Source organism: Talpa europaea (genome assembly GCF_964194135.1).
Source record: "Talpa europaea genome assembly, chromosome: 3".
NCBI lineage: Eukaryota > Metazoa > Chordata > Mammalia > Eulipotyphla > Talpidae > Talpa > Talpa europaea.
In genome coordinates, this window is record NC_140069.1 from 146555915 (window position 1) to 146572019 (window position 16105).

At 44.0% G+C, this 16105-nt stretch overlaps 1 protein-coding gene across 1 annotated transcript in view; it reads left to right on the plus strand.

Annotated features, from left to right (window-relative positions):
- CNTNAP2 (contactin associated protein 2) overlaps window positions 1-16105 on the plus strand; it is a gene marked incomplete at both ends in the record, with an annotated part of 1573870 nt that overhangs the window by 928323 nt on the left and 629442 nt on the right. The window contains one exon of the mRNA XM_084230860.1: window positions 5254-5425. Coding sequence (XP_084086986.1) covers window positions 5254-5425 — 172 coding nt within the window. The remainder of the gene's footprint in view (window positions 1-5253; window positions 5426-16105) is intronic.

Here is a 16105-nt window from a genome sequence, read left to right on the forward strand (position 1 = left end):
CTAAGAATGCCTTTCACAAAATATTTTATTATTTTGTTCTGTGAGTGTATAAATGCATCTGCCTATTTTATGTATGAGATGTAGTAGGAGGCTATGACCATAAAGAATTAAATCTATCAAGTATAAAGTCTTTTGTTTTTGTTCTCTTTCTGTGTGAATGCATGAGTTAGTTTTCAGAAGACCACTTAACATAAAAAAAAATAAGACATAAAAGTATCAACCGATTCCATTGGTAATTCTGTTTTTCCTTTTATGGTGACCCTCGGGCAACTAGAGCTTTTTAATCATATTGTGTAATTTGATTTATAAATTGCTAGCTATCCTAATTTGTCAAGATATCTAGCTCCTTCTCTGGCTTCCTTCTCATTTTCTATGTTCTTATAATTTTTCCCATGCATATTAAATACACTCATAGAATTATACCTGCTGTCTTTTAAATTTAAACTAATATTCCTGTAAACATATTTTGCATATCTTATGAGAATTGAACAAGGTAGAACAGGAGACCCACACATAATTATTGTTAATAATAGCTGATTCTGCTAAGGCAATAAGGTTATGATAAATATCAGTGTTTTTAGAGTATACTAAAGATTTTAAAATTTTCTAATATACATATTTAAATTATCCTAGCTACCTAAGTGATCTAATAAATTATATTTTGTGAATTTTAATGAAATAAAATAAATCAAATTAATAAATATTATTTTAAAAACTAAGTATTTCCTTTTCTGAATATATGATACCATGTTTTGTAAATCACTACAAAAATGTATTTTGCATTTGAAAAACCAGAACATTAGAGAGGGAAGAAAAGATCTGGGAAAAGCTTAAGAAACATTCTTTTAATTTTATCAGGTAAATAAAAGGCTCTTGAGCAGGTGTGTGACATGATCAGATGACTAATTTTAACCGTGATCCCTCAGGCTTTGTGCTGGGGGAAAATGGGATGTCGGTGTGGTGAGCTGAGCAATCTGGGCTCAGAGTGTGAAGAGACTGGGACAGACCTGATGTGAAGCGATTCAGGGTTTCAGGCAGCGAGGATGGAGGTACCAGGGGTGGTTCTTAATTGTCGAATATCTGTGACTCTTTAGATGAGGAAATCAACGTGAAGACTCTTGTGTGACCACTGATACGGAACAGTCAACAGCAGCAGGTTGAGAGAGTTTCCCTTGAGTGCTGAGCTTGTATGGGGCATTGAAATGGAGAAGTCCAGCGAACCTCTGAATACATCAGTCCTAAGTTCAGAGGAAAGAGAGCAAGGGAGAGATGATGGAGACATACTTACAGAATGATGGAGACATACACACAGACATACTTACAGTGGTTTGGGATATTTAACAGATACAAAGAGAACTGAAATAATCTAAATCATTTGAAATGACAGAATGATGGTGATGAAGATGATGCGATGATTTCCAACTCTCTTTGGCATAAACTATGGACACTTTCTAGGCACATACTTTGTAAAAAATATTCTTACTAATTCTCTACAACAACCTCTTGTGCTAGAGCACTATGATTTTGTCTGTTTTACAGAGAGAGAAACAACGAGCTTTTAATTAATTTATCCATGTCAAAAAGCGATGGAAGCAAGTCTTAGCTTTGCAGTTCCTAGTCATCCATTATAATCAATAAATAAACATAAGTGTATTAAAAATAAATAACATACTACATTTCAAAAAGGCAATAAATCAGATTAAATAATTTACATAATTAAAATTAACTCATAAAAATTATCTCCAAAGAATTGGCCATTCATTATTTCACCAGTTGATACAGCATTCTAGAGTTGCTACACGCTGTCTCTGTGGCCAGCATGGAATGCGTCCCTTAGACACAGCAGTCCATCACCCACTTGTACCTTTGCCCATATTTCTCGCTGATCTGAGTGGTGAGCTTACGTCAAACCCCCAGTTCCTTATGTGCCTTTGCTGCTGTGATCTCTAGCACTGTTGCTCATGCAACAGTGAAGTGAAGACTTCCCTGGATCACTCCTTGCTTTTTCTTCTACCTCTTTGTTAATTCCCTTCACTGGTTTATTCTACTGCTCCTACCCCTGTTGGCTAATGATTTCTGGAGGTCTACACCTGGGTTTCTGTACTAAACATGTGATATGACTTCCTCATGTGATTTCTTACATAGCGTCCCGTCTTTCAAGTATTTCCCAAATTCTGATCTCTCTCTCCTGAAGTCCAGAAATTAACTTGTGGATTAAGCATTTTACCTGAGACATCCCACAGATACTTGGAACTTGAAAAGACCAGCTGTTAACTACTCAAAATCACCTCACCCTTCTTCCCCTCCTGAAGGGCCTGCGGGGGGGCTCTCATGCCCCCTCGAGTGGGAGAGGCACGAGCATTTATGTAGCTGTGCTGTCAGAAATCAGAGAGCCCTTCCAGTCACCTCTGCCCTGTGCAATGCCTATGGCCATTTCAGCCAGTTTTGTCATGCCATGTGGGTAGCTCCCTGGCCATGCTTCCTGTGAAGCATCTCAATCTACTTCTTCTGTATTCACTTTATTGACATCTCCTACATGAGAATTTGTAATTTCTTCAATGGCCACTAAAGACAACCCTTACTTTTAGCTGTCCCTCTTCCACCTATTCCAGCTATCTCCACTAGAAAAAAATAATAATAAAGAATTCTTCTTCAGACTCCTGCTACCAGTCCTTTCAAAGCCATTCCAACTCACTTGGGCATCCCAGCCCCAGAGTCACTGCCACATCTTTAGTTTTTGGTGATTGTCCTCTCTCCGTACCACATCTTTCACCAGTTACTTTTTGTAGCATGATAATTCATCCCAGAATGTAATAACTGAAGGGCATGATTTATCACCTCTCCTGGGCTCTCCATGATTCTGCCCATGGAGTGATGACAGACTTTTCAGAGCAACCTAGAGACAAAGTTGACAACTAGACTTGGAGTTCATGCCCTGCCCACGTGTCCAGTTTTTTGGACCACAGAGATCAATCAGTCCTCACTCCGTGGGAGGGGGCTACAAAACAGTGTGAGTATCAGGAAGCAAGAATTTATAGGATCCCTCTCGTGAATATTAAAGACAACGCAATGAGAGGGGAAAAGCAAGATTTTGCATGGGTATGTAGTAGTTGATTCTCTCATTGATTTTTCCGAGAATGTAACTGATGCAGAATGATAAAAGGACTTGACAATTTCAAACTCCAAGATTCATCAGGGCCAACTAGAATATTGTTATGAGTGACTGATGAAGTCTTGTTTTATGAACTTAATTATACCCAATCTGTAGTGATCTATGTAATGCAGCTGCCTTTCTTCAGAGAAGGTCTTGTTTTTACAAATAGATCTGCTCATTTTGGAATATTTCAGAGCTGGGGTGGGCATTTGGAGACTCTCAAGTATTCCAAAAAAACAACCAAATGAATGTCTGGTTAAGAATAGTCAATAAAGTTACAGCTTGATGTTTTCTCTGCTAAGTTTAGACATTAAACTCCATTCAAATTTATCTTGATTAAACAGATTGAAAATCATATGTATGCATACAACTAGTCTAAATAGACCACTTATCTAAGATCAGCAATTTTCTGAGGGGAGTAAAAGTCAATGCAAATGGAACCGTGTGGTGTGGAAAATTGAATATATAAGACTCAATCTCACTGTCAAACATATTATAATTTTTTAAGTCAAGAAATTAAGGCTAATGCTACTTTCACACAGTGCAGTGTTGATGAAAAATAGTATTTATACCTCTGTGATTAACCCTTAAGAGGGATTCAAAGGGTAATTATTAAATGTTATATATTGCAACTCATTAATAAATGGAAAAGGGAGGACTCTTTTATCTTAAACTAATATTACCAAAGTGAATAGGATTTTTTTTTTAAAAAATCACTTAATGGTCAATTTCTTGTGAAAGTTTGAATTGAAATTCACTTTCATCCAATTAATGGCACTTCTTTCTACAGTCATTCCATAGAAATTGTTTTGTTTGTTATAGATATATTGTACTGAAGTTAATTACGTGAACTTTCCATTTTTAGGCGGACAAGTTAACATAGTTGAAATTTGCTTTGGTTTGTGAATTTGATGTAGGAAAATTAGATGCTCTGGGGAATTTCTGGAGATATTTAAATGGGATTGAGAAATATTATTTCCTGGGACCTATAAATATTATTTCCTGGGACCTTGTTTCTGTTCGTAACAAGAATTACACATTTTACAATTGAAAAGGCACACAGGTGATTGGTGATAAGATTTTGAAGTTATTTTGTGAAACAGTTTTTAAAGGCCTCCCTGGTGGTGCAGGGGTTAAAGTCTCAGTGTTATCAAGCTATCACCAACCACTGCAGCAAGACTTCGATCCTGGCCAGGGAGCTACCCACACGGCAGGCACAGCAGACCTCTCCTATCTCGCCCGCTGCTCCCCTCAGCAGTGTATTTCATCAGTCTGCCTGTTCTGCTCCCCACTCTGTCTCTGGTGAATCCTCTCACCCCCCACACCTCTGGCCTACACCTCAGTTCTTATATGCACAAATAAATAAAAATAAATCTTTTAAAAAAACAAATTTTAAAGTCTGACTTGAAGCTTGATATATGTAAAGTTTCTATCTGCTTACAAAGCGCTTTACCTTGTTATTCACTTTCAGTTGTATTTCTTATCATTTATGCCTCCTGTACCATATTAATTATCTTATATAAACTGAATGTTCAAATCAGGGTGGCTGACACTTATGCCTAAATTTATCTCTTTATAATCTTTCATGGGATTTTATAAATCGAGAAATTATTCACAATGCAACTATCTCCTTGGATTAATTTAGGCATTAATCCATAAAAGAAATCTACTTTGATTCATAATCCTAAGTTTAGCTTCTTGAAGGTTGAATAACAGCCACTGGGGAATTAGGAAACTAGAAGTAATTATTGAAAGTGGAGAAGGAAGGCAGCTGGGTGCAGTGTTATGTCCAGTCTCTGAGGGCAGATTCAGAGGAGCCTTCAAATCCTGAGGAACAGAGAGAGGTGACAGGGTGAGAAAGAAGATGTCAAAGGCAAAAATAGGAGGATGGCAGACTCTAGCGACATCTGCAAGGTTTAATCCTACTTCTTCCCCTGAAGTTGTGTCTCTTTCCAAGAAGACTCCATCCTTCTGCACTGAGTTACTGCATCAGCAGGGGTCCAGGGAGCAGCGCTGGAGAGGAGGTGGTCAGGGAGGGACCTGGGCCCATGGGGTCATTGTGCACGCAATTCAGCCTTCCTATGCCCTCTCTCCCGCAGGCTTTCTGAACCAGATGAGCAGCACAAGCCCCGCTGTCCTCCAGCCGTCATTCCAAGGGTGCATGCAGCTCATCCAGGTGGACGATCAGCTCGTGAACCTGTATGAAGTGGCCCAGAGGAGGCCAGGAAGCTTTGCCAACGTCAGCATCGACATGTGCGCCATCATAGACAGGTAAATGCCCGCACCTCCTCCCTCGATGGCCCAAGGCTTCCAGAGGCATGCTTCATTGTGGGGTGAATGCAACCCCAGACACTCTGCTTTCCCCACACACACACACTTGCTGTCAGGGTATTTGGTGGGGGAGGAGCCATTGCTCATGTCCACTGTGTCTGGGCTCTCGGCGATGCCTGCAGAGCAGGGCATGGCTGTTAGGGTCTGGCAGCATCCGTGCTGCTACCCTCTCCATCAGCTGCCCTCTGTGACTGAGCTGAGTATGAAGGAACATTTAGTGGAAATGCGTGCTGTCCTGTCCCCAGTGCAACTCAGGCTCGGCGTGTTGTCCCCTCTAAAGCGCCCTCCTGAAGAAGAAGAAACATTAAAGAGGAGTCGTGCGCCATGTGGGGCTTACTGACGCTGCCACTTGATAGAACTGAATCTGTTTTCAAAATGCATGTACTGAAATATTGCAAAATCCAGTCTTTGTTGTTTGCAATTCTGGGAGGAGCTAGTCACCAAGACTCGGTTGAGTTCCCAAGTAATAGGAAGACCCCGCTCCACAGGAAAGGCCAACAGCGTTGCACCAGCTTCTGCGTGTACTTAGGAAAAAGCTTTTCCTTCAACTTGAAAAAAGTTCACGTTGAGATGTTTCCCCTATATGCAAACATTGCATCACCCAAAGTTGAAATTAATGTAGTGACTGTAGGTAGTTTTCCAAACCATTTTTAAATTTTTTATGGGAGGATTATCTTATGCTGAAAAGTCATTCCAGTAATATATTTTGGGATATGAACATCCTTTGACGTCTTAAGATTTCTGAAATAAAGTATCGCTCCTACCTGCCTGCCCCTTTATGTCTGCAGAATTTAAGTTTGTAGTCATCTTGTCGCATTGAAGAGAGCAACCTTGGGGGAGTCATTCAAAGACATATAATGAATCTTAAAAATACATAACTTCATCTATCATGAAGTCAGTTGGCTTCCATATAACGTTAATGCAGTCACATGCATGTGAATGGTAAATGACAATTTACGATGGTGATAGAAAGGAACTTTTTAAAGCCTTAATGGGCTTATCATAAGACTTGATGACACCGCACCTTGTTTATTTCTATTACATACGTGCAAATATGTGTCTTGATAGCCCAAGCAGTTCATTTGGAAATTGAACAGCGACAATTTTTAATGGAAATAGCCTCCTACTTTCTGAACCATCAATGATTTCTGTCTAGAGCAAGTGGGAGCATTAATCAGAAAAACTACGAGACAGATGCTTTTAGATCGTATCTTCTGATATCGGTTGTTTTTAAGTTTTAATAATTGTTTTCCATACAGGGAGACTTTCCTTCTTGGTGACAGTTACGCAGTATAGTGAGATATTTTAGTACCTTGTCCATTTTCCATGTCAGTAATTTAATGGTACAATAATTTCTGGCAGTAACACCCAAATTATGTTCACTCAGCTTTTGTAAACAGGCTGGATTTTATGGTGTTGCTGCTGTTTCACGGCCAACAGCATGTTTCCTGGCATTATAGTTAAATGGCTACCCCAAAAGTACGGGTGAGATGTGGAGATGTGAATGTTTTATTCTCATGGAGAGAGCGGGGGTTAAATTGGCTCTGAAAGGTTGGTGTGTAGAGAGTGGGGAGTGGCCCCCCACAGGCACAGCAGCCTGCAGGACCCCAGAGCAGGGGGTGAGGCAGACACAGGAATATACAAATACTGGTTTTGCCAGAATGTTTCAACTCTATTGTCCCTATTGTCCGTTGCCAAGTTTCCTGTAGCTGGCAGAACAGAGAAAACACCTTTCTTCTCCTCCAGGGTGGAGACCCAGAGGGAAGATTGTGGGGAAACTGTCCCCTTGGAACATGCCCGGTGATTCCTGAGTCTGGGGTTCCACTGTCTGCCTGTCTTCCTTGGAGGACGGTGATGTCTGTGTGTTGAGTACCCGTGTGTGGAACGGAGTGTTCCTTTATTCACCTAAAAAGCCCCCCCTTTGGTTGTCATCCGGGAGGGACTGTGGTTTTGTGTACAGGATACAAGATTTTATTCAACTTACTCAGCCATAGAGGGGCTGGTGGGTGATTTCACCCCAATGTGTCTTCCTGGGAGTGGTCTCAGCCCCCTCAGGTCGCGCGGCCTGGTCTGATACTCTGCCCCCACCAGCCTTTCTCCCCTCACTCACTGAGACTTTGCAGCTGCTCAATCTCTGCCATTTTCTTTTCAAGCTATTTAAATTCTCCCTAGATAAGACTACACTGCACTTTCTTACTTTCTCCTTTCAAATTTCAGCTTGACTGATTTGAGAACTATTTTTGAAAAAAAAAAAACAAGATAAATTAGAACGTGGATTTTTTTTTTAAAAAAAGGAAAAGCTAGCACAGGCCTGATTTCTATAAAGCATTTAAGAGCATAGGACAGCTGCGGGGGTGGGTGAGCACATGCGGAGCGGGTGTGGAGGACGGGGCTCCAGAGCTTTGCCGGAGAGCCTTGCAGGGTGCCATGCTAGACCGCCTTATGATTTGAACACAAGTTTCTTTGTGTGTGCACATGCCCATGGTTTCTTTCACTCGCCTGTTTCCTGGACACACTGACCCAGCCACAGAGCAAGCTTCCTGAGGGACAGAGTATCCCCTGGCAGAGCTTCTGGGGCTCCCCAGGGCTCCCTGAGGCCAGGCGTGCACGGAACAGTCTACACAAGGCCCCTTGCACTTGTGAAGCTCACACTTGGGGGGACGGGGCAGGGAGACAGATGTCGTGAATAAATAACACACTTAGAAGAAATCCGTGGCAAGAGAAACAGAAAGAATCAAGGCGGAGCCGCATGCAGGCGAGAGGGGCCAGCTCACAGATCCTTCAGTTATCACTGAGGTCACTTTGGCTTTCAACCCTGTCTCTGTTCTAGGAGTGCAGGCTCACACCCCCAGGCGGACGTGTCCACACCACACCCGCCGCCCAAGTCCTCATCATCCTCCACACAGACCACAGGGCCCCCTGCCTTGGCCCCCACCCCTGCCCTGCAGCAGCCTCAGTTCTTAGCTCCTGGCCAGGCTTTGTCTGGGCCGCAGCTTCAGCAGAGGCCAGGGTGAGCCTCATCGGTGTTCCTAGTTCAAGACCTGAAAGAGGTGGCAGCTTTTACCCATTTGGGAAAGAGCTTCAGGCAGAGAAACGGGTCCACGCAGAAGGGTGCACGGCGGGATTGGGTGCAGCGGGGACAGGGCGGGGCGAGGTGTTTGGAAGGGCCAAGGAGCGGGGGCGAGGACAGCCCCATCCTGGCGGTCAGGCCCTGGGCCCTGGGCCTGCTGTTGGAAGGTCTGGCTTTGTCCTGAGGGGCCTGGGGAGCCCGGGGTTTCTGACAGTGGCACGATCCAGCTGATGTCTCAGGGTAACTGACTGGAAGGAGGATGGGCCAGCAGGGAGCCTGGCCGGAGGGTGTGGCAGTCTGCAGGGCCTGTTGCTCCCACCTCGCAAAGAGGAGGTGGGATGGGGTCAACTCTGAGTGTAGTTACAGGGGCGCACCCATGGGGCTCATGACAGAGTCTGTGGGGTGTGAAAGGAATAAGAACAAATGCAAATTATTGGAAAAGAGCCTCTGGAGGGAACACATTACCTCTCCTCAGGTGGGGAGTGCTGGGTCAGGAGCTCAGTGCTGGGCGTGGGTTGCTGTGTCGCTTGAGTCGAAGCACAAATGCTGGACTGTGTGTGATGAGCTTGGGTCGTCATGTGACTCCATGAGAGGCCGACACGGTGGTGGCCTGTGCCACGGGGAGCCGTGGTCTCTGGGCTGTGTGACCAGCAAACAGGACAGAAGGTGGACAGTGGGCCGGAGGGCCCTTCCCTCACCCCAGTCAGTAGCTTTGCCTTTTGAGTCAAGCCCTGTCTCGGGAAGGAGGACGCCACCAAGTCCCCGGGGGCTGGATGTTCTGTGAGCATAGCGGATCCCAGCCAGGGCCTCTCTCTCGTCCCTCTGTGACCTCCATCTTGCGTTCACTCTCAGGCTCTACATGGCCAGCGCCAGCCCCGCCTCCAGGTGGCCTCGGCTCTGTCCTCCACCTCCTGCCCCCTGACTTCTCTCCAGGTATGAGAATCTGAGCCCAACAGCTGGCACATCACCCCCCCCAGACAGTGAGGCGTGGTCACTTCTCTCCTCCCCAAAGGGGGAGGGGGCTGTGGGGCATTGCAAAGTGTGGGGAGCAGGTGCGGGGCTTGTGTGAGGTCCCTGCAGGCCTGTGTTGGTCAGAGTCTGTAAAGGGGACCCTTGCTGCAAAGCAGGGTACGCTGTGACCCCTGCAGTTGCCTGGCTGTTGGGGGCGCCTGGCTGGACATGGACTGAAGGACCCGGAGTTAAGATATTTTGAGCACACAGAGCTGAGTTCCTTCTGCATCTGTTTTGTGAGTAAATACTCAGTGTGTGGCACGAGCTGTGACTGCTGTGTCGCTCCTGAGACCATCGTCATAGCTTCGCTGCCAGCGATGTTTCTGGAGCTGGTCCAGGCAGGAGTGGGTGCGACACAGGCCTGCTGGTGAGAGGGAAACAGAAGACCTCCGCGCTGTTCCTCAGAAAGCTTCATGCTCCTGAGGCAGGTGTCACCGCCCCCTCTCCACTGTCCTGTTTAGATGCACACCCCAGGCGCTGAGCCGAGTCGCCCAGAAAGCCACAGCGCCGCCGATCCCCAGCCACGCTGCTATCACTCCTTTCACACCAAAAAAGCAATTTTTGTTTATTTAAGTCACTGTGAGTCAAGTTTTTCCCTGCTACAAAAGCATCCTTGACGTCTAAAATCAAACAATACCATCTTTTTGCCAGAACAGGGAGTGTTAAATTCCCAAGGGTGAAAACAGCTTTGAAAAAAAAAAAAAGATGATCCGTCTTAGGAGGGATCAGGTCGCATTTCAGGGACAGCGCACTTGGGACTAAATGACTGTTTAGAGGCCAAAGAGGTTTCATACTGTTGGGATCAGATAGAAAAACGAGTAAAAGTAGTTCACGAGAAGTAGAATCTTCTGTCCCTGCCCCGTCTCCTGCCTTGTAAATATATCAAGAAACAAAACCAGTAAATTCTGGATCGCAGAGAGCGGAAAGGGAAAAAAATATATGCCCCAGCTTAAGCACAGCTTACAAAATTACCCCCTGAGCAAGTGTGAATAGACTGCAACCTATTTCTGAGCTGGTAATTAAACCTTTATTGTGTTTTTGCGTGGAAGTACACATCACAGACCTAGTTTTTATTTTTTAATTCAATGCTTTCTTTCCAAGAACATCTACCCAGACTGTCTGACTTTTTTCCTTGAAAGAAAAGAATACACGGTTTTTTGTAAGAACTTCTCAATGAGATTGGATAGAGAAATGTCAGCTGTCTTCAAACTTTGACTCTGTTGGAAATTTGAACAACAACGAGGTGGATGAGTATCACCGTCCTAAAGGGAGTCATGGGTTTCTCTCTACAAGCAGCTGCACAAGGCACAGTCCTAGCCTCAGCTGCACGAGCGCTGAGGGGGAGGGACGCAGTGGACCTGGCGAGGACTCTGGGGGCCTTGGGGGTGCATGTGGGGTGGTGCCATGTGCCTGCGGCTGCGGCCCTGTCCCGCTAAGTCATACGCAGGGCTGTTAACCAGTGTTCCCTCAAAAAACAATAATACAATAGAACTAAGCTGATTGTTTTGTCAAAAAAATAGGTAATAATATTTTCTAAAACTGATCTTCTTGTACTCATAATAAGCTCTCATTTCCAATCAATAGGAAAAATAAATACAGGAATACATGTATTTAGGGACCCTAATAACTTTATTATGTTGGTTTAATACACACACACCCTCCTAACGGACATGTACCGAGTGGCTGGCGTGACTAGGGCCAGTAGGGAGCTACGTTTGGAAGGACCAGGAGCAGCTGGGGGAGGGGTCTCTGGCCCTAGCAGCCAGGCCTTGGGCACCCACAAGCTGCTCTAAGGATCTGGCTTTGTTCTGAGGGAACGAGGATGCATGAGGTTTCTGAGCAGAGCAGTAGCGTGATCTGGTCTACACTGTGCATTCCACATGCACATGCGTGTGTTATCACGTGTGTCAGTATGGGATGCGGACTTTGTCAGAAGTCACACTCCCTTTGGGGGCTGCTGTCCCATTGCAAGTGTCCTCGTCCCCCAGACCCCTCCAGCACAGCCCCTCGGGTCAGGCCAGCCAACCGCGTCACACTTGTCATCAGAGAAGTGGTTCTTCTGGGCTCCCCGAGGGTCCCAGCCTTTTAGCCTTTGGGGTCATGCCTGCCTGCTGCTCTGGTACCTGTCCTTCTGTCCTTCTGTCTATCTGTCCTCTGGCCCTGGACAGGCCTTGGCCCCTGCTGGCTCAGGTTTGGGATCTGTCATGAGAGTAACTCATCCCAGCGTGTCGGGACTGTCCTGCTTCGAGCACTGATGGCCCCACGCCTGGAGACCCTCCTCAGTTCTGCATCAGCCAGGCAGGCAGGTCACGCAGAACCTGGGCAGTCTACACTCTTCTCCTCCCAGACCCCTTCCTCTGGCCCGCCAGCCTGCCACGTGTTTTGTAGACCAAACAGGGACACACAGTAGCTTCTAGAACTTTTGCAGGTTGCATGCAAACTGGGCTTCATCCTGACAGAAAGTCTCTCCAGTAAAATCCCCATACTTTGAAGCATCGTGTCTCATGTCTACTCAGTTCTGACATCCTGGTGACCCTGGTGCCATCATGCCCCAAAGCAGCCAGCACTGCAGACTGCGCTGGACTGAGAATTTGGGCCAAAAAGCGATTGTCCAGGTCTGAATTTGGGTTTCCTTTGAGGAACACCTGTCAGAAACACCCTCAGGACTAGAGCTAGTCACGTTGCTCAACGCCAATCACTGCTCATAACACGGAACAGGGCTGAGCTCCGCGGCCCTGCCTGCCTGCATCTCCTTACACGCAGGTCACAGGTTCTCTTTCTCTTTGCGGATGGTCCCTGGGGTCTCTTCACCTTATCGCAGGATCATCTTGGTGCCTATTGATCTCATATTGCATGTGGCTATGTTCTCTCTCCAGTTGGCTAAGTATAATTATAGAAGGTTTCTGAAAAGCCCATTTCCTGACGCAAGATGTATTTCTAATATGAGAAGTATTTCCAGTGTTACAGGCAAACCTCTTCCTATAAATTTTCTTGGCCTTCATGCTGACCCCAGGGTTCCTCATGAGCTTCAACACCATTGCCAGAGCCAGTGGTTTCTCCTAAAAGGAATCTGGAGTTCCCTGTTGCTACATCCAGCAAAAAACACAGGCTCAGTGACCTAAAGGTATCACACACCCAGGGAACCCATGTTCGTGCCAGTTGCCTCTCTGAAGTGATTTCAAAGTGGCTTTATTTTTAAGCATAAATAGAGTACTAGTGTGATAAAACTTATTTTGAAAAAAAAAAAAAATACAGTAGCAAAATGCCAGAGGAGATAACTCTCCTGGGAAAAAAAGTTGAATTAGCTATTTTAAGATTCAGCAGCAGAGCCTTCCACCCCTTTGATGTATTGCATGTATTAGGACAAAAGAAAACTATATTTGCTCTTGACATGGCATATAGCGGTGCTTTGACATTTAAATCCCAGGAGGGCCCAGGGCATGAAAGTAATGTCAGAAAACTATATGTTTGAAGATAAGCAGAAAAAAAAGATAAACAATTTTAGCATGTACCTAAATCAACTAGAGAGACACAAGTATAAGTCATTACAGTGTGTTCCTTGCTTTCAATATAAGATTACCTAAAAAGGAAGAAACAAAAGCCAATAATTAAATATATATTTGAAAGCTCTAGCTTAAATGTTTTCTTCATAATTGTTTATGACAGTAACTTAGATTATTGCAAATAACCTTTAACCATCTTCCACGTCAATCAACTTTGTCATTAAAAAGACGCTTGCTGTCCCCTATGTATGTGTGGGGAGGGGTTCCCTGGGCTTGATGGGTGGGTGTGGAGTTAGTAGCGCCCAAACTTTCACCCCACATGTTCCCCACAGGCTCTTCAGGAATCAACTGTTCATTCCCAAGTAGGCTATGGAGTCTCCCTGTTTATGTAACATCATCTTCTAACTACAATGAACCACATTTTCAAGTAGAGACAAAGTCTCCATTAAAGCCAAATGGAAAGGTTTTAGAAGGACAAGTGACAAAAACAAACAGAAGCATCTGTTTAGGCACAGACCAGGTAACTGCAACAGTTTTCAAGATTCTTTGGTATCTTCAGTTTTCACTGCACTTTACCAAACCCAAACTGGGTGCCGAGTGAGATGCTTCATGAAACTGTTCATCAGGGAGGCTGTTGGATTGGGATGGTCGGATTCCAGACAGCGGCTCATACCCAAGGACTCCGGGGAAATCCCTCTGCCAGTGACACATTAAATCTACATGATGTAGTGTTTTAAGTCAAATTAAAAGTTGAGGCATATGTCCTTTTAGTGATTTCTTTCTTCACTTCATAGAAGTCAGCATATTTAAGACTGAATAATGGGAGTGGAATTCATATTTTATCTTCTGGCTTCTGCATTTCAAGTAAGGGAGGGAGAGAATATGGGAGGAGGAGAGAGGCCAGGGAAGGAAAGGAAGAGAGAGAGAGAGAGAGAGAGAGAGAGAGAGAGAGAGAGAGAGAGGAGAGAGAAGAGGTGAGCAGGAGGAGGAAGAACAGGAGGAAGGAAGGACAAGCTAGTGAGTCACATTGCTCTCTGGTTTATTGTATGGAAAATTTCCCCTTCAGTAAGATAGAAATTAGTGGTAAAAGTTAAAAGAACATCATCTATTTCTTGTAATAATTTAAAGGATGTTTTCTTTGAAAATTTCCCTTTGCTACGTCAATGATATAACCTGAGAGGAAAGTAAAAGGAGTCATATTTTTTCTGCGCCAGAGAAAAGATTTATTAAGACTTGGAACTTGACGTCACAAACTTGACTTCACTTTTAATTATTTGCTAATGGAACAGAAGTACCACTTTGCCTAAGTTGCACTTAAACTATTTAGAAACTTGTTTTAAGAGGGCAACACATTTAGCTTTTTAGATAACATTGTCTAAAATCCTGCCAGGGATCCATTGGCATATTACAAATAAATACTTCTTTATAGACTTGTCTATGAATTTTGAAGAATATTGAATATTGAAGAACTTAGGGTTTAAATCTCATGTTATTACCAAACCTACTTACACCAAAGAGAATGTTACATGAGCAAAAGAGATACAGATGGGAGGGTGGGGAGACGTGTGTGTGCCTGGAATGTTGGTGAAAACAGCGTCTATAATAAATAAATTTTAACAAATGGCAACATTTGAAAAGGGAATCTTAATAAGAAAATAAATCAATGTAAATGGACCATTCCCAGACCGTTTGCACAATTGTGGCAAGGGTAGACCCTCTGAGTGCCACGTGACTTTTGTTTACAGGATTAGATTTGCTTATTCAACAAGTGGTTCCCTTAACTCTGGATACTTTGACATAATCCCAGAAACCTTCCATCAACATGAAAATTATTTTCATGGCTATATTTCAAGGAAGAGCCCCTCCAGGCAAATGCACCTGACATCAAAGTGAATTCTTTTTTTCTTGACACTTCAGGCATTTGAAAATTAAAGAAGAAAGAAAAACCTTCATCTTAACAGTTGACATTTCAAAAGTTAGACAGAAACTCCATCCACAGAGGCAACTTCCTTTCACATAGTTATATTTTATGAACTCAAGAGATATTTGTTAATCTCCTGAGGTCAAAGCCCTGGTACTGGTCTCCACAAAGAAAAAACCAAAGATGCAGAATAGGGTCTCTTCTTAGAGCGAATGTTCTGTGTGGATGGACTTCATACACACTTAACCATCATGCGTTTAAAGCTACAGTACAAGCATGTGCTTCTTCATCATCACACATAATGATTTCCGTAAGGAAATTGAAGGACTTGCAGGGAAGTCAGGTTTTGCATGATGACATTTGCTCTGATGATCTGAGCGCACAGAGGCAGTGGGAGCTTGGACCACACAGCCACAATGGAAAAGGGTTAGTCCAGGGAGGTAGGAGTTGAACTGAGGAGAGCTCATTAGATATGAAAGTCGGGAAGGTTTTGTAAGAAGAGAAGCTAGCTTCAGAGTCAGAAAAGACTTTAATGGAAGATTAAGTGGAATATGCACAATACCTTGAACTAGGATTCAGCTGAGTCTTTGATTCGTGGTGGATATATCAGAGCAAGGTGTTACTGGAATCTTGAACAGCAGTTCAACAATGGAGGGAGAGGATCGACAGAAACTGAAAGTTAGGGTTAGAAGACCTGGAGGTGGTAAGACAATGGAATAAAGAGGAAGAGAGGACACAACAAGAGCGCCCCGTCCCATCTGGCTGTCACTCACCAGCTTGAGTAGCTCCTGGGCGCTGTGCTCCCAGTGTAAGATGCATGCTAGGGTGTGGTTAAATAGGAATGCGTTAGTTAAATAGGAATGTGTATCAAATACAGAATGTGAAATATCCCACGAATACTTTGAAGTTGATTTCATTTTGTGTTAAATAAAAAAGCATTTTTAATATCAATTTCAATTCTTTTTACTTTTTTGATGCATTTCCATAAAATTTAAAATGATGGATGGCATATGGGTCTCATGGTCAATCTGAGCAGTGCTGTACTAGAATCTTCTCCAGGTAGATCTAACAGGACGCTGTGCAACTAGGAAGGGCTCCCAGCTTCTATGTGGCTC